Source organism: Pan troglodytes, chromosome 7 (assembly GCF_028858775.2).
Source record: "Pan troglodytes isolate AG18354 chromosome 7, NHGRI_mPanTro3-v2.0_pri, whole genome shotgun sequence".
Classification (NCBI taxonomy): Eukaryota; Metazoa; Chordata; class Mammalia; order Primates; family Hominidae; genus Pan; species Pan troglodytes.
In genome coordinates this window covers 90,349,832-90,373,161 of record NC_072405.2, presented here as the reverse complement: position 1 = coordinate 90,373,161, position 23,330 = coordinate 90,349,832, and the positions used below count along the sequence as shown (strand labels likewise).

The 23,330-nt window shown below is 36.6% G+C and overlaps 1 protein-coding gene across 4 annotated transcripts in view; it reads left to right on the top strand.

Moving 5' to 3' along the window:
• ZFAND1 (zinc finger AN1-type containing 1) overlaps positions 1–23,330 on the top strand; it is a 30,813-nt gene that overhangs the window by 5,412 nt on the left and 2,071 nt on the right. For 2 of the 4 annotated variants that reach the window (XM_003311788.6, XM_054656846.2), the window contains exons 4-8: positions 691–818; positions 910–1,001; positions 1,766–1,887; positions 16,867–17,022; positions 17,126–18,814. In XM_003311788.6, the coding sequence (XP_003311836.1) occupies positions 691–818; positions 910–1,001; positions 1,766–1,887; positions 16,867–17,022; positions 17,126–17,296 (669 nt within the window). In that variant the 3' untranslated portion in view covers positions 17,297–18,814. Of the gene's footprint in view, positions 1–690; positions 819–909; positions 1,002–1,765; positions 1,888–16,866; positions 17,023–17,101; positions 18,815–23,330 lie in introns of those variants that run through there. The other 2 variants (XM_009455554.4, XM_024345204.3) reach the window with 2 other exon arrangements.

Below are 23,330 nucleotides of genomic sequence, written 5' to 3'. Positions count from 1 at the left end.
TGTAACTATTATTTATACAAAGGAATTCCCTTTGGTTGTAGTTTTCAAGCAATTATTTCCCTACGTTTACTCATCTTTAGAAACCTGGTTTGTTATTTGTTAATGCTCAGAATAGCCTGGCTGATTTAGAATTTTTTTTTTTTTTTTTTTTTTAGTCTTATAAAATCTTTTCTTCCTGTAGTGGGGTATTTGCTGGTAATAAAAATATGAAATAGGGCATAGAGAATAATATATGATTATGAAAACTGTCTTTAACCTTTTATCTCACAAATAAATAAATGTTTTTTAAGTGTTTTATTCTCTGAGTTAAGTGTTTCATCTCCTAAAATTAGTATGGAAATTAGGTTGACTTGACATTTGAGGGTTGATGAGATAATTACCTGAGCATATCATGGGGACATCTTTGTATGAGACTGTTACAAAGCAGGTTAAAATTATAGAGTGTAATTAAATACTCATTTCAATTTGACTTAGAAGACAAATATACCACAGTAGGAAAATTATGAAAGTGTGGAACAGTCAGTATAGTAATCATTTGTCACATAAAACATTCTTTATAATCTTTGACAGTAAGTAACTTGCTCTAATAAGTTTAAGCAAAAATAAAATGAATACTGCCTTCTAGAATAAGACACATTGATTTGGTTTAGGTCTGAAATGTAATACATTTCCTCCTTTTTGCATTTTCAGGTGACTGTAATCAATGAGAGACTGAAGACAGATCAACATACATCTTACCCATGCTCTTTCAAAGACTGTGCTGAGAGAGAACTTGTGGCAGTTATATGTCCTTACTGTGAGAAGAATTTTTGCCTGAGGTGATTGATCACTTAGGCTGTTCACACTTTGTATATCTGTTTAAGTCCTATACAAACACATGAACTAGTGTCACTCTTCTGTTGCTCATAGACACCGTCATCAGTCAGATCATGAGTGTGAAAAACTGGAAATCCCAAAGCCTCGAATGGCTGCCACTCAGAAACTTGTTAAAGACATTATTGGTAAGTATCTAGAAAGCGTGTTTTGTTGCTTTCCTAGTTCCAGAGCTCCTGCTTCTTATGTCTACTTTCCAATTATGGGAGGCATCATTAATAACCCCAGTGGTATTCGTATTAACTTGTATTTTGATGATATTCTTGTGACAGTATTTCTTATGAGGTCTACCTGACCAATGGAAATTTGGAAATTATTTGGAGGTACTGCACTGTAAGTACTTATCTCTTTTGCTGAGCCACTTAGATTAGCTAGTTAACCATTGGGCTAGAAATGGTATTCATGAGACTGAAGTAGTCAGCTACTTTCTCTACAGACTAAACTCTAAGCCTAGTCAGCTGTTCTGTGAATGCTGCTGATAATAAGAGATACCAGGAACGAATGTATCTGTGACTTAAATCAGTCTGTCTGCCAGTATGTTAGCTCAGAATTTTTATTCCATATTAAGGATAGTACCTTTATTACAATCTTGCATAACCAAATCTTAAGGTTGTCTGTAGAAGCATTAATGACTGCTTTAGGTTAAATAGGCTTAAGTTGAAAAGAAGCACATTATAGTGGATTTTTTGATGTGGAGATTGCCTAGATCAATCTCAATGATATTTTTCCATTGACAATGTAAATACAATACATATACAATGAATGTGGTCTCTGTATATCTCTCTTGTGTGTAATTTATATATGTTTCTGAGCCATAATTAATAAGTGTATTATAATAAAACTCTATTTGTAATGTGAAAGTTTTATGTGATTACATGCTTACACTTCTTAGATTCCAAGACAGGAGAAACAGCAAGTAAACGACGGAAAGGTGCCAAAAATAGTGAAACAGCTGCAAAGGTTGCATTGATGAAACTAAAGATGCATGCTGATGGCGATAAGTCATTACCACAGGTTGGTCTTAGAGATTTTTTAAAACACAAAAATTTCAAATATAGTTGAAGTCCTCTTTGTATTCCTCCTTCCCATCAATTAACAACTAACCTAAACCTGGTATGTATCATTCTTAATGTTGCATGGTATATGTCTGCATAAATAATACAAAGTTTTTTGAGTTTTTTCACTTTATAGACATGATAGTGAACCATATGTATCCTTCTTCGAGTTGTTTTTTTTTTTTCCCACTTGGGATGTGCTGTTAATGTTTATCCATGCTGAGACATTTAGTCAACAAAATTCGGATTTTTTTCAATTTTTTGCTATTGTAAACTGTCTATGGTGACCATCCTTGTGTATATGTAGAAGAGTTTCTCTAGGACTGTTCCTTTAAAACTTCACAATATCAGTTATTTTATATAACAACCCAATATATATATATACATACCTTAACACAGTTGAGTGTTATATGTGTTATATTATGATATTTGTTATTCTGTTTTAAAGATTGTGGCCAGGCCTGGTGGCTCACACCTGTAATCCCAGCACTTTGGGAGGCCAAGACGGGTGGATCATGAGGTCAGGAGATCGAGACCATCCTGGCTAACACGGTGAAACCCCATCTCTACTAAAAATACAAAAAAATTAGCCGGGTGTGGTGGTGGGCGCCTGTAGTCCCAGCTACTCGGGAAGCTGAGGCAGGAGAATGGCATGAACCTGGGAGGCAGAGCTTGCAGTGAGCTGAGATCGCACCACTGCACTCCAGCCTGGGCAACAGAGCGAGACTCCGTCTCAAAAAAAACAAACAAAAACAAACAAACGAACAAACAAAAAAAGATTGTTAGAACCTATCAGGTTGATTTTCCAACCCCTAATGGATTGAGACTACTGTTTAAAAAATGCTACTTTAGGGAATATACCTAGAAATAGAAAACCTGGATTATGGGCTTTGCTGATCTTCAGCTTTACTAGATATGGTCAACTTCCTGTTGTCAGTGATTGTACTCATTTGTCTCTTTCTATTAGTGCTTCCAACAATGTCTATTTTTGGCCATTTATTCCTTAATAAAAATTTTAGGATCACTTTGCCCTGTTCGGTGAAATTATGATTTTGGTAGGAATTATGCTGAATTTTAGATTAGAGAGCGCTGACATCTTTAGAATTTTGACTCTTCTCATCTATGTCTGTGGTATATCTTCCCAACTTTTCTTTAGGTTTTCTTTTATGTGTAATTATAGAAGTAACCTTCTATAATGCTTACCATAAATATTTACATACCTTTTCTTAGTTTTATTCTTAGGCTCTTTATAATTTTTGCTGTCATTGTAAATAATACCTTTTTTAAAAAATTACATTTTCCTAGCTAATTATTGTTGGTTAATGTTATGTTGCCCTTCTATCCAGCAAATAAATTCCTAATAGTTCCCATATTTTGTAGATTTTCTGGGCTATTTTCTGTGTAGTCATATCTTCTCCAAATGCCAATTTTTGTGGGTTTTTTCTGCAGATTTTCTCTTCTCTTGTGTTCATTATCATTGTTTGTCTTAATGTTGAGATCTTCAGAACAATGTTGAATAATATGGGCAATAGAAGGAATCTTCATCATGTTTCTGACTTTAATGCAAATGTATCTAAAGTTTCATCAAGTATTAGATATACTGTAAATTTGTATAAGTAGTAGCCTTTTTCTTGATACTATTATTTCTTTCTATTCCTAGTTTGCTAGGAATTTACACTATGAATGGATATTAAACTTTACTGTAAATTTTTTTCTTACATCTAGTAAGATGATCATTTTTTCCTCATCAATGTAATAAATTTTATCGATCAGTTTTTCTGTCGTTAGATCATCAAATATTCCAGGATAAATCACTGACTCTGGTATATAATTCTTTTAAAATGCACTGAGAAATTGATTTGCTAACATTATTTAGTGTGTGTTAGTGACATTAATAGCAAGATTATGCTCAAAAATTAGTTGAGTAGCTTTCTCTCTTCTATTCTTTGAGGTAGTTGTAGAGGGTGGGAATTATTTATTCTCAAAGGTTGGTAACACTCAGTTGTAGTAACTCTTGGAGAATTTTGAATACTATTCCAATGTGTTACATCTTGCTTTATCTGGATAATCTATTTCTTCTGAAGTCAATTTTGGTAAATATTTTTCCAAAAAACTGTTTGATGTAGATTTTTCAGTTTATTATTTTCAACTTGTTCAAGTTATTCTGTTATACTTCAGAATCTTTATGTGTCTTTAGTCATTCTGCTTCTTCCTTAATATTTTTCATTTGTACTTTTCCTTCTTTCTCCTTTAGACAGAACAGCTAGAAGTTTATCCTTATTTTTTCTTAGTGTTTTCAAAGAACCATGATTTGGATTTAAAGACCTCTGTGTTTTGTTTTCTGTTTCACTAATTTTTGCTTTTATATTATTTCCTTCTGCTTTGTTTAGATTTTTCTCTGACGTCCTTTTTCCAGCCTTTCACATAGAATGGTAATTTATTGATTTTATTTTTGTTTTGTTTTGTTTTGAGACAGAGTCTTGCTCTGTCGCCCAGGCTGGAGTGTGGTGGCACGATCTCAGCTCACTGCAACGTCCGCCTCCCTGGTTCAAGCGATTCTCCTGCCTCAGCCTCCTGAGTAGCTGGGATTACAGGCGTGCACCACCACGCCCGGCTAATTTTTGTATTTTTAGTAGAGATGGGATTTCACCATGTTGGTCAGGCTGGTCTTGAACTCCTGACCTCGTGATCCACCCTCCTCCGCCTCCCAAAGTGCTGGGATTACAGGCGTGAGCCACCGTGCTTGGCAGTTTGTTTATTTTTAATATACTTGTTTAGGTATAACAATATACTTATTTGGTGTCTTTATTTTGTTACCATTTCAAACACAGGCAAGTTACAAACGTAGTACAAATAACTTTTCCATATTCTTTACCCAATTGTACCAATTATTTATATTTTGCTCTGTTTGCTTTATCATCTGCTGTCTCTTTCTGTCTATATGTACCATATGTATATGTGTGTACTTAATTTTTTGTCCACTTGATTTATCACTTTCTCAGGTTAAAATCTCCTACTATGGATGTGTTTTTGCTAATTTTTTTATATAACTCTAATGGTTTGTAGAGTTACGTATTATCAAGTGCATAGAATTTCTTCATTGTTACATGTTCTTTATGAATTTTGCCTTTAACCCTATTTTGAATTATAATATTGTTTCACTAGCTTTCTTTTGGTGAATATTTAACAAGTATGTAATTTTTTCATCACTTTATATTTCAACTTTTTTTGTTGTTTTGTTTTAGGGTGTCTCTTGTAAGCAGCATATAGCTGGACTTTGTTTTTTTTTAAACCAGTTTGATAGTATCTCTCTTTTGTAGGTGAATTGAATCCTTTCTTGTTTATGGTGGTCATTGGTGTGTTTGAACATATTTCTTCCATCATGTATTTTCTGCTCATCACCCTTTTTCTTTGACTCTTTCTCTTTCCTTTTGTATTGAATTTGTTCTGATGGCTTAGAAACAATTGATTACAGTTTTCTTATTTTATTGACTACCCCTGATATTTTCCTTTTTTGAAATTTTATTTGATTTTTTTAAAATTGCAAACGTAGTATAAGCTTTTAACAAGTATAACTATCAAAAGATGCATATGGAGAAAAAACATACACACTCCTGTGTCTGTCATCCATTTCCATCCCCTAAAGCAGCAGTTCTTAACTGAAAGCAGTTTTGCTCCCTAAGGGGACATTCAGCAATGTCTGGAGACATTTTTAATAGTCACAGTTGGGAATGGGGTGCTACTGGTATTTAGTTGGTAGAGGCCAGAGATGCTGTTAAATTCATATGTTGTAGAGGACAAGGCCAACAACAGAGAATTTTTTCTTGGCCTAAAATGTAAATAGGGACAAAGTTGAGAAGACCTGCTCTCAAGTATTCAGTGATACTTACATTACTTTGCAATTCTTCTGTTACTTAAAACATAACAGTAAAAACTTCTATAAGACTTACTTTGAGGCAATCTTCTAACATATTTCATCCTTGCAACAAGTTTATAAGGTATGCACTATTAACTCTTACCCAAAAAGAGTAACATTCTATTAACATAGCTAGTAAGTGGAGAACTACGAATTGAAACTAGGCAGTCTGGTTTCACAAACCATCTTCTTCACACACTTAACAATAGATCATAAAGCATTCTATAAGTTTGTAGATAAAAGTTTTTCCCTTTATTAATGTTTGTGTGTGTGTAAGTATAGATATACTACAGATATATGTGGGTGTCTTATGTGTTTATACATACATGTATAATATATACATGCATATTGTATTCATGTATATATGTATATGTGTAAGTGTATTATATGTGTGTATATCATTTTACATAAATGAAAATGTATTCTACTTGTATATGTGTGCAAAGGCATAAAGAATATTTTTCTGTCATTATTTTATAAAAATGGTATCATTCAGTCAACACACTTAAAAAAAATGCTTTCTATATACCAATCCCTGATAATACAGTAGTGAATAAAACAGAATCCCTTCTGCCCTTATGAACCCAGAGTTCCTGGAGTTTATATGCCACTGGACTGAGACAGATATTAAATATATAATAATTCATGTAGTGATTAGGGCTATAAATAAAACTAAAGCAAGTTTGGGGTAGACTATATATCCTTCTCTCATTAATGCCTAGTAGAAATTCCCTCAAGTGAGTTGGTGTGGCCCTAAATCATTTTCTTTACAAACTGCATTCTCTTCTGTGGTGTGGGTGTGCTGTGGCTTATTTTGTCATTTTTCAATTAATGAGCATTCACTTTGTTTCCAGTTTTGGCTACTGTGCTAAATAGGCTGTGTGGTATTTTTCTTTCTGTGAGATAAATTCCCAAGAGTGTGTTTGCTGTGTCAAATGGTACGCATATTTTAAATTTTAATAAAAATTGTCAAACAACTTTACAAAGAAATTACAATTCACATTTCAAATCAAACTTCATTGACGGATTGCCTATACTAAGTATAGTTTTGTGGCTCTAGTTTTTTAATCATCTTTAGTACTTGCAACTCTTCTGAGATATATTTTTATCCTAATTTCACAGATGAGTAATCTGGAGTGAAGTATTTTTAAGAGCACTAACTTGGTAAGAGCCTGCCCTTCTAACCAGTTCCGTATACTGCCTCTTGTGGCCAAACATGAGAGTACCCTTTTTCTCCATGGTTTCCAGTAGCTATTAGCATTCTTTTTAATATTTTACAGTCTGGTGGCTATAAAAAGATATTTCATAATTGCTTTAATTTGTATTTTCCTGACTACTATTGAGTTTGGACAACTTTTAATATGTTTTTTAGGCATTTGGGTTTGCCCTTCTCTGAATTGTTAGTGAGTATGCTTTGATCATTTTTCTTTTGGGATATTTTTCTTTTTATTTTGTTTGGTCAACTTATAGGAGCTCTTAGACTATAAAAGATGTTAATCCTTTATCTAAAATCATTATTTGTAAATTGTTTTTTAAATCTATCAGTGTATTGATATTACTTATATTTCTAATTGACATAGCAATACTTTACATTTACATTTTCCAAGTTCTGTCTTTTCTTTCATTCCTGTTGTGGTTTTCCTTTGGGTTTTGTGGGTATGTTTGTTTTGTTTTGCATTAGCCTTTTTTTTTTCTTTTTTTTATTATTTATTTATTTATTTATTTTTTATTATTATACTTTAAGTTTTAGGGTACATGTGCACAATGTGCAGGTTAGTTACCTATGTATACATGTGCCATGCTGGTGCGCTGCACCCACTAACTCGTCATCTAGCATTAGGTATATCTCCCAATGCTATCCCTCCCCCTTCCCCCCACCCCACAACAGTCCCCAGAGTGTGATGTTCCCCTTCCTGTGTCCATGTGTTCTCATTGTTCAATTCCCATCTATGAGTGAGAATATGCGGTGTTTGGTTTTTTGTTCTTGCGATAGTTTACTGAGAATGATGATTTCCAATTTCATCCATGTCCCTACAAAGGACATGAACTCATCATTTTTTATGGCTGCATAGTATTCCATGGTGTATATATGCCACAGTTTCTTAATCCAGTCTATCATTGTTGGACATTTGGGTTGGTTCCAAGTCTTTGCTATTGTGAATAATGCCACAATAAACATACGTGTGCATGTGTCTTTATAGCAGCATGATTTATAGTCCTTTGGGTATATACCCAGTAATGGGATGGCTGGGTCAAATGGTATTTCTAGTTCTAGATCCCTGAGGAATCGCCACACTGACTTCCACAATGGTTGAACTAGTTTACAGTCCCACCAACAGTGTAAAAGTGTTCTTATTTCTCCACAGCCTCTCCAGCACCTGTTGTTTCCTGACTTTTTAATGATTGCCATTCTAACTGGTGTGAGATGATATCTCATAGTGGTTTTGATTTGCATTTCTCTGATGGCCAGTGATGGTGAGCATTTTTTCATGTGTTTTTTGGCTGCATAAATGTCTTCTTTTGAGAAGTGTCTGTTCATGTCCTTCACCCACTTTTTGATGGGGTTGTTTGTTTTTTTCTTGTAAATTTGTTTGAGTTCATTGTAGATTCTGGATATTAGCCCTTTGTCAGATGAGTAGGTTGCGAAAATTTTCTCCCATTTTGTAGGTTGCCTGTTCACTCTGATGGTAGTTTCTTTTGCTGTGCAGAAGCTCTTTAGTTTAATTAGATCCCGTTTGTCAATTTTGTCTTTTGTTGCCATTGCTTTTGGTGTTTTAGACATGAAGTCCTTGCCCATGCCTATGTCCTGAATGGTAATGCCTAGGTTTTCTTCTAGGGTTTTTATGGTTTTAGGTCTAACGTTTAAGTCTTTAATTCATCTTGAATTGATTTTTGTATAAGGTGTAAGGAAGGGATCCAGTTTCAGCTTTCTACATATGGCTAGCCAGTTTTCCCAGCACCATTTATTAAATAGGGAATCCTTTCCCCATTGCTTGTTTTTGTCAGGTTTGTCAAAGATCAGATAGTTGTAGATCTGCGGCGTTATTTCTGAGGGCTCTGTTCTGTTCCATTGATCTATATCTCTGTTTTGGTACCAGTACCATGCTGTTTTGGTTACTGTAGCCTTGTAGTATAGTTTGAAGTCAGGTAGTGTGATGCCTCCAGCTTTGTTCTTTTGGCTGAGGATTGACTTGGTGATGCGGGCTCTTTTTTGGTTCCATATGAACTTTAAAGTAGTTTTTTTCAATTCTGTGAAGAAAGTCATTGGTAGCTTGATGGGGATAGCATTGAATCTGTAAATTACCTTGGGCAATATGGCCATTTTCACGATATTGATTCTTCCTACCCATAAGCATGGAATGTTCTTCCATTTGTTCGTATCCTCTTTTATTTCCTTGAGCAGTGGTTTGTAGTTCTCCTTGAAGAGGTCCTTCACATCCCTTGTAAGTTGGATTCCTAGGTATTTTATTCTCTTTGAAGCAATTGTGAATGGGAGTTCACTCATGATTTGGCTATTTGTCTGTTGTTGGTGTATAAGAATGCTTGTGATTTTTGTACATTGATTTTGTATCCTGAGACTTTGCTGAAGTTGCTTATCAGCTGAAGGAGATTTTGGGCTGAGACGATGGGGTTTTCTAGATATACAATCCTGTCATCTGCAAACAGGGACAGTTTGACTTCCCTTTTTCCTAATTGAATGCCCTTTATTTCCTCCTCCTGCCTAATTGCCCTATCCAGAACTTCCAACACTATGCTGAATAGGAGTGGTGAGAGAGGGCATCCCTGTCTTGTGCCAGTTTTCAAAGGGAATGCTTCCAGTTTTTGCCCATTCAGTATGATATTGGCTGTGGGTTTGTCATAGATAGCTCTTATGATTTTGAGATACATCCCATCAATACCTAATTTATTGAGAGTGTTTAGCATGAAGGGTTGTTGAATTTTGTCAAAGGCCTTTTCTGCATCTATTGAGATAATCATGTGGTTTTTGTCTTTGGTTCTGTTTATATGCTGGATTACATTTATTGATTTGCATATATTGAACCAGCCTTGCATCCCAGGGATGAAGCCCACTTGATCATGGTGGATAAGCTTTTTGATGTGCTGCTGGATGTCGTTTGCCAGTATTTTATTGAGGATTTTTGCATCAATGTTCATCAAGGGTATTGGTCTAAAATTCTCTTTTTTGGTTGTCTCTCTGCCTGGCTTTGGTATCAGGATGATGCTGGCCTCATAAAATGAGTTAGGGAGGATTCCCTCTTTTTCTTTTGATTGGAATAGTTTCAGAAGGAATGGTACCAGTTCCTCCTTGTACCTCTGATAGAATTCGGCTGTGAATCCATCTGGTCCTGGACTCTTTTTGGTTGGTAAGCTATTGATTATTGCCACAATTTCAGCTCCTGTTATTGGTCTATTCAGAGATTCAACTTCTTCCTGGTTTAGTCTTGGGAGAGTGTATGTGTCGAGGAATTTATCCATTTCTTCTAGATTTTCTAGTTTATTTGCATAGAGGTGTTTGTAGTATTCTCTGATGGTAGTTTGCATTTCTGTGGGATCGGTGGTGATATCCCCTTTAACATTTTTTATTGCGTCTATTTGATTCTTCTCTCTTTTTTTCTTTATTAGTCTTGCTAGCGGTCTATCAATTTTGTTGATCCTTTCAAAAAACCAGCTCCTGGATTCATTAATTTTTTGAAGGGTTTTTTGTGTCTCTTTCCTTCAGTTCTGCTCTGATTTTAGTTATTTCTTGCCTTCTGCTAGCTTTTGAATGTGTTTGCTCTTGCTTTTCTAGTTCTTTTAATTGTGATGTTAGGGTGTCAATTTTGGATCTTTCCTGCTTTCTCTTGTGGGCATTTAGTGCTATAAATTTCCCTCTACATGCTGCTTTGTATGCGTCCCAGAGATTCTGGTATGTTGTGTCTTTGTTCTCGTTGGTTTCAAAGAACATCTTTATTTCTGCCTTCATTTCGTTATGTACCCAGTAGTCATTCAGGAGCAGGTTGTTCAGTTTCCATGTAGTTGCGTGGTTTTGAGTGAGATTCTTAATCCTGAGTTCTAGTTTGATTGCACTGTGGTCTGAGAAACAGTTTGTTATAATTTCTGCTCTTTTACATTTGCTGAGGAGTGCTTTACTTCCAAGTATGTGGTCAGTTTTGGAATAGGTGTGGTGTGGTGCTGAAAAAAATGTATATTCTGTTGATTTGGGGTGGAGAGTTCTGTAGATGTCCATTAGGTCCGCTTGGTGCAGAGCTGAGTTCAATTCCTGGGTATCCTTGTTGACTTTCTGTCTCATTGATCTGTCTAATGTTGACAGTGGGGTGTTAAAGTCTCCCATTATTAATGTGTGGGAGTCTAAGTCTCTTTGTAGGTCACTCAGGACTTGCTTTGTGAATCTGGTTGCTCCTGTATTGGGTGCACATATATTTAGGATAGTTAGCTCTTCTTGTTGAATTGATCCCTTTACCATTATGTAATGGCCTTCTTTGTCTCTTTTGATCTTTGTTGGTTTCAAGTCTGTTTTATCAGAGACTAGGATTGCAACCCCTGCCTTTTTTTGTTTTCCATTTGCTTGGTAGATCTTCCTCCATCCTTTTATTTTGAGCCTATGTGTGTCTCTGCACATGAGATGCGTTTCCTGAATACAGCACACTGATGGGTCTTGACTCTTTATCCGATTTGCCAGTCTGTGTCTTTTAATTGGAGTATTTAGTCCATTTACATTTAAAGTTAATATTGTTATATGTGAATTTGATCCTGTCATTATGATGCTAGCTGGTTATTTTGCTTGTTAGTTGATGCAGTTTCTTCCTAGTCTCAATGGTCTTTACATTTTGGCATGATTTTGCAGCGGCTGGTACCGGTTGCTCCTTTCCATGTTTAGTGCTTCCTTCAGGAGCTCTTTTAGGGCAGGCCTGGTGGTGACAATGTTGTTGCCCAGTCTGGAGCGCAATGGTGCGATCTCAGCTCACTGCAACCTCTGCCTCCTGAGTTCAAGCAGTTCTCCTGCCTCAGCCTCCTGAGTAGCTGGGATTACAGGCATGTGCCACTACGGCCCGGCTAATTTTTGTATTTTTAGTAAAGACAGGATTTCACCATGTTGGTCAGGCTAGTCTCGAACTCCTGACTTCAGGTGATCCATCTGCCTCAGCCTCCCAAGGTGCTGGGATTATAGGCATGAGCTACTGCGCCTGGCTTGTTTTGGATTAATCTTTAATCCACCTGTTTCTTTTATTAGCATATGATGTGAGCTAAGGGCTTAATTTTATTTTTTTCCAGTTGTTTAGGTAGTTTTGCCACCACTGATTATTTAATAAGTTATCTATGTTTTATTGGATTGAAATACCAAAATACCACCTTCATGAAAAGTTGAACATTTTATTTCTGTATATGGATTTATTTCTTAATTTTCTGTTACAGTCTACTTATTTATTTTTTACTCTTAAGTTAATACCAAATTGATTTGGTGCAATAGCTTTATAGAATGTTCTATATCTGATCATGCAAGTCCCATCCCTATTTTTCCATTTTTTTCTTAGTATTTTTATTAGCATTTGTTTATCCATCTGAATGTTATGATTATTATATTCAGATTTTTAAAAATACCACTCTTAGGATTTATAGGTTATCATAATGGGGTAAGGTTGTGAATAACAGACTTCAACATAGCCTGTTAAAGAAGTTGGACTCTTTTAAAGCAAAATGTGGAAGCTGAGAGTATGATTATAAAAAGCAACAGATAGCACAGCATAGTCTTAGACAGAAATGTGGCTTCCTACATCCCCTCATGTTTCCCACAAGGATGTGATGAGTGAATACTGCCTGGAGGAAGTGAGGATTTGACCATTTATTTGAAGGCCCCTTTGCCATTCTCCTGGAGATTTTATACCATCTTGGCCTCCTTTTTTATGTCCTGAGGATTCCAGCTCCTTTCCTGCTCCTAAGCTTCCAGTAATTCATGCAAAACATCCTTAATGAATACCTGAGTGGGTTCTATGAAGTTAGGTGAAGTACAGTTCGAATTCCCAGCAGTATCTACTAGCAAGTCTAGGCTTTTGGCCTGACTCAGAACCATTCCTGAAGGATTCACATTGGATTTGCTTTATATGCCATACATTAATTTTGGAAGAAATGACATTTTTATGACATTGTCTTTCTGTAAGGACCTTATATGTCTTTATTTATTCAGATGTTTTATTCCTTTCTGTAACATTTCATATTTTTCTTCTTTTATGTTGTATTCCTTATTTTCATTGCTACTTATTTTACAGTTTTTGTTTAGGTTGAGAACAGAATGTTTTCCCCACTTCTATTGCCAAGTACTTATTGCTAATAAAGAGAAAAAAAATCTTCAGTTCTGTATACTCATATTATTCAGCTACATCACCAAAATCTTTTATTAATTTTAGAAGTTTTTTCTACCAGTGTTTTTTAATTTTCTAGTTAAAAATTATACCTCATTAACAAATAAGAATAGCTTTAATTTTTTTAATAATTATACTCATTATTTCATTTTTCATACTACATTATCTATAATCTCCAATATAATATAATATCCTAAAATGATAATGGTGATAACAACTATGTGCTTACATTCTTAATGTATATAATTAAATATCAATGTTTTTCTCAAAGCCTAAAGTTAGTTGATATTATATCCTCCTGAATACGAGCTTGAAATGCTTTATCCAGTTGACTCTCTCCTATCCCATCATCTTTTTTTAACATAAAAATTAATTCTAAGTTAGTAGCCATTAAAATTTACCAACACTTCTTTTTTTTTTTTTTTTTTTTTGGTTTCTCCTTCCTTAGGGCTTACTTGTATTTTTACTGAAGTACATTCTTTAGCAGTTCATTTAATAAAGGTCTCTGGTAATAAACTCTATGAGTCTTTTTTGAACATGTCCTTATTTTGCCCTTACTTTTAGCTGGATTGTCTATTAAACTTTCTCAACACTTTTAATATACTTCGTCATCTATTATTGGAGGAACATCTGTGTCAGTCTTACTCTACGAGTAATCTATCTTTTTTGGTAGCTTTTAAGATTTCTTGTGATATTTTCCAGTTTCTGTGGAATGTTTCTACGTGTGGATTTATTTTAATTATTTAGTTTGACACATTGTAAATTTTGACTTTTTGGAAAATTGTACTCATTTTCTCTCTAAATAGTGCTACTTCACCATTTCTTCTTTTCTGAATCTCTTGTCGACATATTTTGGGGATCTATAATTGTTTTTGTTTTTGTTTTGAGACAGTCTCACTCTGTCACCCAGGCTGGAGTGCAGTGGCACAGTCTCGGCTCACTACAGCCTCTACTTCTCCTGTTCAAACAATTCTCGCGCCTAGCCTCCTGAGTAGCTGGGACTACAGGTGCGTGCCCCCACACCTGGCTAATTTTTGTATTTTTAAGAGACGGGGTTTTGCCATGTTGGCGAGGCTGGCCTTGAACTCCTGACCTCAAGTGATCTGCCCACCTCAGCCTCCCGAAGTGCTGGGATTACAGGTGTGAGCCACCATGCCCAGCCTATAATTGTTTCTATCTTATGTCTTTTTATGCGGTATTCTGGATGACTTCCTCATATCCATCTTATAATAAATTAGGCTTTTTTATTGAGGATTATAGAAACTTATCTATAATAAATTTTGAGTGTTTTACTCCAGAAACTATTTTTTAATTTTCATTTTTTGACTTGGATCTTCAGGTCTTTTATGTTTTATTTGTGCCTATTTTGGTTTTATAACTTCTTGTTTCCTTTTTTATCTAATTGTGCATCCTAACTACCTTTTTTAATGTCTTTTTAAAGTTCAGCTGTCTTCATTTGCCCATAATGAGTTAATCTTCAGTTTGTTTTGAAATTTCAGTTAATGCATTTAAAATGTTCATCTTGAATAGGAGGTTCTTCCTATATTTCTCCTTCCTCTCACTCACAGATCCCTGTCTGGCAATTTTATACTTAAGTCAGCATTCAGCAGTAACTTTAGCTGCCCTTCCTAGAGCAGAGGTCCCACACACTCCTCTGCTTCCGAGCAGGGAGTCTGACCCAGGAGCTTTATACTTATCTCCCTGCGGTGCTGTTATTTCCCACTTACCTATAAGCTGACCTCCTCCTCTTCTGGAGCCCTGAAAGCCTGTGGCTTAGCCAGCCTATCACTTTGCATTTCTGTTTCATTTTTGACCCTCATACATATTTATCTTTTTTTAAAAAAAAGATAAGGCTATATATTATTAATTTTCTCTTTCTATATTTATCTTCTTGCTGCTTTCTTTTTGGAGCAGGTAATATTTGATTATAGAGGTGGCTCACAGTTTGAATTTCCAGTGATTTCTTGTTTTTTCTTTTAATACTCGTTACCTGTAATAACACACCCCACTGGTCTTCAACAAATCTAAATTCCTTAGTGCTGAGTTGGGAATTGTGTTGAATTTATTATTTCTCAGAATAATTGTGATCTTTCCCCCACAAGTTAGAGATGCTCCTGTTATGCCAAAATTTTTGTTTTAGCAAGAATTGACCTGTAAAGCCAGCACTTTTAAAAAGCAGTTTTTAGGAATCAGTGAAGATCAAAGGCCAAGCCTTTTGCTCCTACTCATTCTTTCCTGCTTTTTTTTTTTTTTGAAATAGGGTCTTACTGTGTTGCCCTGGCTGGAGTACAGTGGCATGTTTACCACTTATTGCAGCCTCGACCTTCTTGGGCTCAAGTGATCCTCCTACCTCAGCCTCCAAAGTAGCTGGGACTACCAGCACACACCACTATACCCAGCTAATTTTTTATGCTTTTTGTAGAGATGGAGTTTTACCATGTTGCCCAGGCTGGTCTTGAACTCCTGGGCTGAAGCAATTTGCCTGCTTTGACCTCCCAAAGTGCTAGGATTATAGGCATGAGCCATCATGCTCAGCCATCCATTTGTTAATTAGGCAAGAAAATACAATATAAGGAGAGGGCAGATAAGATATAGAATACTAGAGAAATCCTTTCCAAGTCCTTTCTTTTGTTGATAAGGTACTTGGGGTTTGGAGGTCTTTTTCTATCTCTTTTTTTTTTTGTTTTTAATGTTTCCTTGTTTCGAAAAGTCCTTCTGTCTAAATACATAGTGAAGTCTTTCACACAAAAAGAAATGTTATATGTGTCAGAAATCTTTGAATTGCAAGTGATGGAAACTTGATTCCAACTAGGAAAATCAAAACAAACTTTTTTCCTCATATAATGGGGAATAATGAATTGATCTGGTCTTAGGGGATGAATTCAGGAACTCAGATTATGTTGAAAGAGCTCATCTGTTTTCTTGTTATTTCTCTTTCTACATTGATCTCATTTTTTCCCATTTGAGGAAACTTTTTCCACATTGGTTCAGGAATGGCTGTTAGGTGACAGGGTTCGCTGTAGGCAACTCCAGGTTTAATTTGATAAAACTTAAAAAAAATAAGGAGAGGCCGGGTGTGGTGGCTCACTCCTGTAATCCCAGCACTCTGAGAGGCTGAGGCGGGTGGATCACCTGAGGTCAGGAGTTCAAGACCAGCCTGAACAACATGGTGAAACCCCGTCTCTAGTAAAAGTACAAAAATTAGCTGGGCATGGTGGCGCGTGCCTGTAATCCCAGCTAGTCAGAGGCTGAGGCATGAGAATCACTTGAACCCTGGAGGCGGAGGTTGCAGTGAGCCAAGAGCGTGCCATTGCACTCTAGCCTTGGCAACAAGAGCAAAACCCCCTCTCAAAAATAAATAAATAAATAAGGAGAGTGCTCTTTGTCTCCTAAGCTGTTGAACATAAAATCCCAGGAACAGACCTGATTGGCCTAACTTAGGCCACAAATCTATCTTTGCACAGATCACCCGGCCAGGGTCTTGGTCCTATGCCCATGCATTTATGTGTGTTTTTGGCTACTGTGATTGGTATTCCAGATAGCAGATACCTTGCTAGAAGGTAATTCTGCTCTGACCAGAAGAAGAGAGGAAGGGTTGGCACCAGACAAAAACTGATGTCTATTTTGTCTATGTAATGGTTGTTTTAACTTTTTCTTTTTACAGACAGAAAGAATTTACTTTCAGGTTTTCTTACCTAAAGGGAGCAAAGAGAAGAGCAAACCAATGTTCTTTTGCCACCGATGGAGCATTGGAAAGGCCATAGACTTTGCCGCTTCTCTGGCCAGGCTTAAAAATGACAATAACAAATTTACAGCTAAGGTAACATCTCATTATAATAATATTTCTATATTAATAAAGGTTTTATGATGCTCCATTCAAGCATTTTTATTTATTACAGTATGACTTACTTCTCCCTTCACAGAAATTAAGGCTGTGTCACATTACTTCAGGAGAAGCCTTACCCTTGGATCATAGTTTGGAAACCTGGATTGCTAAGGAGGATTGTCCTTTATATAATGGTGGAAATATAATCTTGGAATATCTTAATGATGAAGAACAATTCTGTAAAAATGTTGAATCTTACTTGGAATAGTCATTCAAAGATTCAAGTCAGAAATCACAGGGAAAATTCTATTACATGTTTAAGTCCATTTATTTTACTACAAATAATATTTTTGTAATTTTTAAAAGTTGCTTTTTAACTTATTTCCCCTTATGTCACATTTTAAATTATGAGTTTTCTATTAGAGATTTTTGGTTTTAAGTTTAATTGTGTACGGATCCTCAATTATTAGCAAATTCTTATATTTAATTAGCTTTCATTAGTTTATGCTGTAGTGACAACAACAAAGATGTATTTCCTGGTGGGGGATGTCAGCTGTTGATTGGCTGTGACACTGCCTTGTGTCATCTTCTTACCACGATCAAAGGCGAAGGAAGGGATCTCTTTTGGGACATTGTGATTGTTTTAGCAGAGAGAGAAAGAGATGAAATACGCTTCAGTTTTCTCTTAAAAGATGCATGTATCATACGTGCTTTAAGCAAGTCATGTGGCCAAGCCTAGCATCATGGAGCCAGAAAGTATAGCCTTGCTGTCTGTCTACATCATGATGTATAAATTGATATATCTACATGAATTATAGAAACTTAGAAGTGATCTTTATTCAGTCTTACAATTTTTACATGAAGAATCTTAGGCCTAGGAGGAGAAAATGATTTTCTTTCTATTACCTAACTAGATTGGGGCATATTTCTGATAAAGACCCACCTCTAGTGAGATTCATCTTTTTTGTTTGTGTGACTATATTCCATAGAGAAGAAAGATGGGATAGCTCAACTTCATTATATACCAAAGCAAAACACATGCCAAATGATGACTACATTTTACCAACAAATTTAGACGAGTATTCTTGACTAGTGTTTACTATCTATACCCCCAAAACTACTACTATATAGACAGAATGGAAAGTATTTCTATTTGTCCTTTTTTTGTTTTCTATTCTAATTTTCAGGGACCTATGTAGTGGCTATAGGTTTACTTAAAAGGTATAAATTTGGAATGCTTATTTGGTTTAGTTCCTTTCTAATTCTTCATATTATTTTTATGTGAGGAATGGAGATAATTTCCAACTTTTATTATGTTCTTATACTTCCATTCATTAGCATAGTTATTTGAGTTCCCACTAAATGTAGGAATTTGTCTCTAATTGCCATGATTAATACGATGATGATATGTATACATACAGGTATACCTTGGAAATATTGTGGGTTCAGTTTCAGACTACCACACAAAGCAAATATTGGAGTATATTGAGCCAGACAAATTTTTTTTTCGTTTCCTAGGGCATATAAAAATTATGTTTACACTATACTATAGTCTATTTAATGTGCAATAGCATTATGTCTAAAAAATGTATATACCTTAAGTAAAAAATACTTTATTGCTAAAAAATGCTTATAATCATCTGAGCCTTCAACAATTTGTAATGTTTTTGCTGATGGAGGGTCTTGCCTAATTTCAGTAGCTACTGACTGATTGGGGCGGTAGTTACAGAAGGTTGGGGTGGCTGTGACAACTTCTTAAAATAAGACCACAATGAAGTTTGCCACATTGATTGACTCTTCTTTTCATGAAAGATTTCTGTGTAGCATGCAATGCTTTTGATAGCATTTTTTCCTGAGTAGAACCTCTTTCAAAATTGAAGTCAATCCTCTTAAACCCTGCCACAGCTTTATCAACTAAGGTTATGGAATATCTAAATTTTTTGTTACCATTTCAACAATTTTCTTAGCATCTTCACCAGGAGGAGATTCTCTCTTATTTTATTTATTTATTTATTTATTTTTCTGAGGTGGAGTTTCACTCTTGTTGCCCAGGTTGGAGTACAATGGTGTGATCTTGGCTCACTGCAACCTCTGCTTCCCAGGTTCAAGTGATTCTCCTGCCTCAGCCTCCTGAATAGCTAGGATTACAGGCATGCGCCACCACACCTGGCTAATTTTGAATTTTTAGTAGAGACGGAGTTTCTCCATGTTGGTCAGGCTGGTCTCAAACTCCCGACCTCAGGTGACCTGCCTACCTCAGCCTCACAAAGTGCTGGGATTACAGGCGTGAGCCACCGTGTCCGGCCAAGATTCCCTCTTAAGAAACTACTCTTTGCTCATCCATAAGAAGCAACACCTCATCCATTCAGCTTTTGTTAAGAGATTGCAGCAATTCAATCACATCATCAAACTCTACTTCTACTTCTTGTTTTCATGCCATTTCCACCACATCTACAATTATAAGATCACTAATTGCAGATCACAATAACAGATGTAATAATAATGAAAAAGTTTGAAATATTGAGAGACTCACCAGACTGTGACACAGATACACAAAGTAAACGCATGCTATTAGAAAAATGGCTCTGGTAGGTCGGGCATGGTGGCTCACACCTGTAATCCCAGCACTTTGGGAGGCCGAGGCGGGTGGATCACTTGAGGTCAGGAGTTCGAGACCAGCCTGGCCAACATAGTGAAACCCTGTCTCTACTAAAAACACAAAAATTAGCTGGGTGTGGTGGTGGGCTCCTGTGATCCCAGCTACTGGGGAGGATGAGGCAGGAGAATCACTTGAACCTGGGAGGTAGAGGTTGCAGTGAGCCGAGATCATGCCACTGCATTCCAGCCTGGTGACAAAGCAAAAAAGACTGCATTTGATTTAATCTGATGCAATACAAAATGGAGCGCCATAACATGTGCTTTGTTTGCACTTACATACAAAGTAGTGTAGCGGATGCTAATTTAGTAGATAATCAGTATGGCTATGTTCCAATAACTCTTTTATCAGAAAGTATAACACTTAAATATATGCCCAGATACCAATAAGTTTTAGTGATAACTAATACTGTAATGTTTAGCACAATTACTTGCACATACGAGAAGATCAGCACATGGTCATGCAGTTGACTAAAACTATGCCAGAAAAATCATGAGGTTGAGAAGTGGGGAAGTAAGGCTGACAGGAATTGAGTTAAACCTAAGGAGAATGAAGAAGTCCTATCAATGATTAGATAGAAAAGAAACAAGGCAGTCTGGATGGAAGGACTTATATTATTAATATTAGCAGGCTTACTGGTGGTAAGTTAGGTGTGGTCCCAGATAGTGGAGCAAACTAGTCTGGTGGAGACAGGAGCTAGCATCCTTAGTACTGGGGACTGGTGGCTGCAGCAGGAACTGTCTCCTAAAGAGAACAAGATGTGGGAGAAAGGGAAAAGACTCAGTTTCTAGCTCTCTATTTCTAAATTACTCAGAAAGCAGACAACTTTCTCAGGCTTTCGATTAGGGTTTTCAGTTGAGGATGCTTAGAAAAATTTTAAAGATTCACTCTCCCCACTCCACTCTAGCATCTTTCCACCTGCTTGCAGACAAATTTCAAGTAGCAAATCCACAAAGAGAATAAAAGTGTTTTAAATTTACATAAGTAATGGAAATAACAATATAATAATAATGAGTTCTAGTTTAAAAAATCAGGCAGCAAATGCTAGGGAACTTCAAAAAGTTCATGGAAAAACTGAAAGATAAAAATAGGCCAGGGCTGGGCACAGTGGCTCAAGGCTGTAATCCCAGCACTTTGGGAGACTGAGGTGGGTGGATCACTTGAGGTCAGGAGTTCAAGACCAGCCTGGCCAACATGGTGAAACCCATCTCTACTAAAAATACAAAAAACTAGCCAGGCATGGTGGTGCATGCCTGTAATCCCAGCTACCTGGGAGGCTGAGACAGGAGAATCACATGAACCCAGGAGGGGGAGGTTGCAGTGAGCCAAGATTATACCATTGCACCCCAGTCTGGGTGACAGAGCAAGACTTCGTCTCAAAAAAGAAAAAAAAAAGGCCAGGTGTGGTGGCTCACACCTGTAATCCTGATGCTTTGGGAGGCCGAGGCAGCAGGATCACTGGAGCCCAGGAGGTCGAGGCTGCAGTGAGCCATGATCTTGCCACTATACTCCAGCCTGGGCAACAAAGCGACACCCTGTCTCAAAAAAGAAAACAGATAAAAATATAAAACATAAACTTTATTTTTCAACATAAGCTCCATCAAGTTTAAGACACTTTCATAAGCAATGACGCCAGCCACTTAGTCCATTCCAAAATAACTGATGGTCCTGGATATTTAATCATGTTAATGCAGTCTGTTTATTAACTAAAGAAAAATGGGTGCCCTTTAAAGTTTTTTTTTTTTTTTAAAGATTAGGAAACAGGAAGTCAGAAGAAGCCAAATTAGAATTCCTAAGGTAGATGCCTAATGATTTACCATCAAAATTCAAAATTTTCCTTGTTTGATGAGAGGAATGAGCAGGAGCATTGTCCTAGTGGAGAAGCAATCTCTGGTGAAGCTTACCTGGGCATTTTTCTGCTAAAACTTTGGCTGTCTCTAAACATTCTCATATTTTTTTTTTCTTTTTGTAGAGATAGGTCTTGCTATGTTGCCCAGACTGGTCTTGAACTCCTGGCCTCAATGGATCCTCCTGCCTTGGCCACCAAAAGTGCTGAGACTACAGGCATAAGCCACTGTACCCAGCCTCAAAACACCTTTATAATAAGCAGACGTTATTGTTCTTTGGCTCTCCAGAAAGTCAACAAGAAAAATGCTTTGAGCATCCCAAAAAATAGTTGCCATGACCTTGCTTTTGACTAGTCCACTTTTATTTTGACTGGACCACTTCTACCTCTTGGTAGCTATTGCTCTGTTTGTGCTTTGTCTTCAAGATTATTCTGGTAAAGCCATGTTTCATCTCCTGTTACAATTCTTGGAAGAAATCCTTCAGGATCTTGATCCCACTTGTTTAAAATTTTTATTCAAAGACAACTGAAATTTTAAGTAGAAAACCCACCAAGAGAACAAAAGTACTCTTGTCTGTAGCTAATCTGGGTGAAATAGTTTCTGTACCCATCAAGTGGAAAGTTTGCTCAAGTTTAATTTTTCTGTCAGCATTGTGTAAGCTGAACCAACTGAGACATCTATGATGTTGGATATTGTATTAGTCCATTCTCGCACTGCTATAAAGAACTACATGAGGTTGGGCATGGTGGCTCACACCTGTAATCCCAGCACTTTGGGAGGCCAAGGCAGGTGGATCACCTGAGATCAGGAGTTTGAGACAAACCTGGCCAACATGGTGAAACCCCGTATCTACTAAAAATACAAAAATTTGCTGGGCATGATGGCAAACACCTGTAATCCCAGCTACTCACAAGGCTGAGGCAGGAGAATCACTTGAACCTGGGAGGTGGAGCTTGCAGTGAACTGAGAGAGCACCACTGCATTCCAGTCTGGGTGACAAGAGTGAAACTCTGTCCCCATAAAAAAGAATTACCTGAGAGTGGGTATTGTATAAAGAAAAGAAGCTTGACTCAGTTCCACAGGCTCTACAGGAAGCATGGCTGGGAGGCTCAGGAAACTTAAAATCATGGCAGAAGGGGAAGAAAGCACATCTTCACGTGGCCAGCAGGAGACAGGAAGCGAAGAGGGAGGTGCTACACACTTTCAAACAACCAGATCTTGTGAGAACTCTATCATGGGACAGCACTAGGGCGATGGTGCTAAACCATCAGAAGCCATGCACATGATCCAATCATCTCCCTCCATGTCCCTCCTCCAACACTTCCTCTCATTACACTTCTGCATGAGATTTGGGTGGGGACACAGAGCCAAACCATATTAGATATTGTCTGTGCTATAATCTCTGGTTCTCTTCAATGAGGGCACAAACGATTAATTTTTTCTTCACAAATTGCTGTGAATGGTCTGCTGCTATGGGCTTCATCTTCAACATTGTCTCATCTCTTAAAATGAGTTATCCATTTGTAAACTGCAGATCTCCTTGGGGTATTGTCCCCATAACCTTTATGTGAAGCATCAATGATTTCACCATTCTTCCACCCAAACCTCACCATAAATTTGATGTGTGTTATTGCTTCAATTTTAGCAGAATTTATGTTTCTCTGATAAAAGAGCTCTTTTCTAAATGTCTTATCATAGTTAGTGTCCCTCACTAGATCCTGTTCAGACATGTTACAAAAAGTTAGTTTATTCTGGTGCAAAAAAAATTGAAATTCATACACACTTTTTTATAATACATA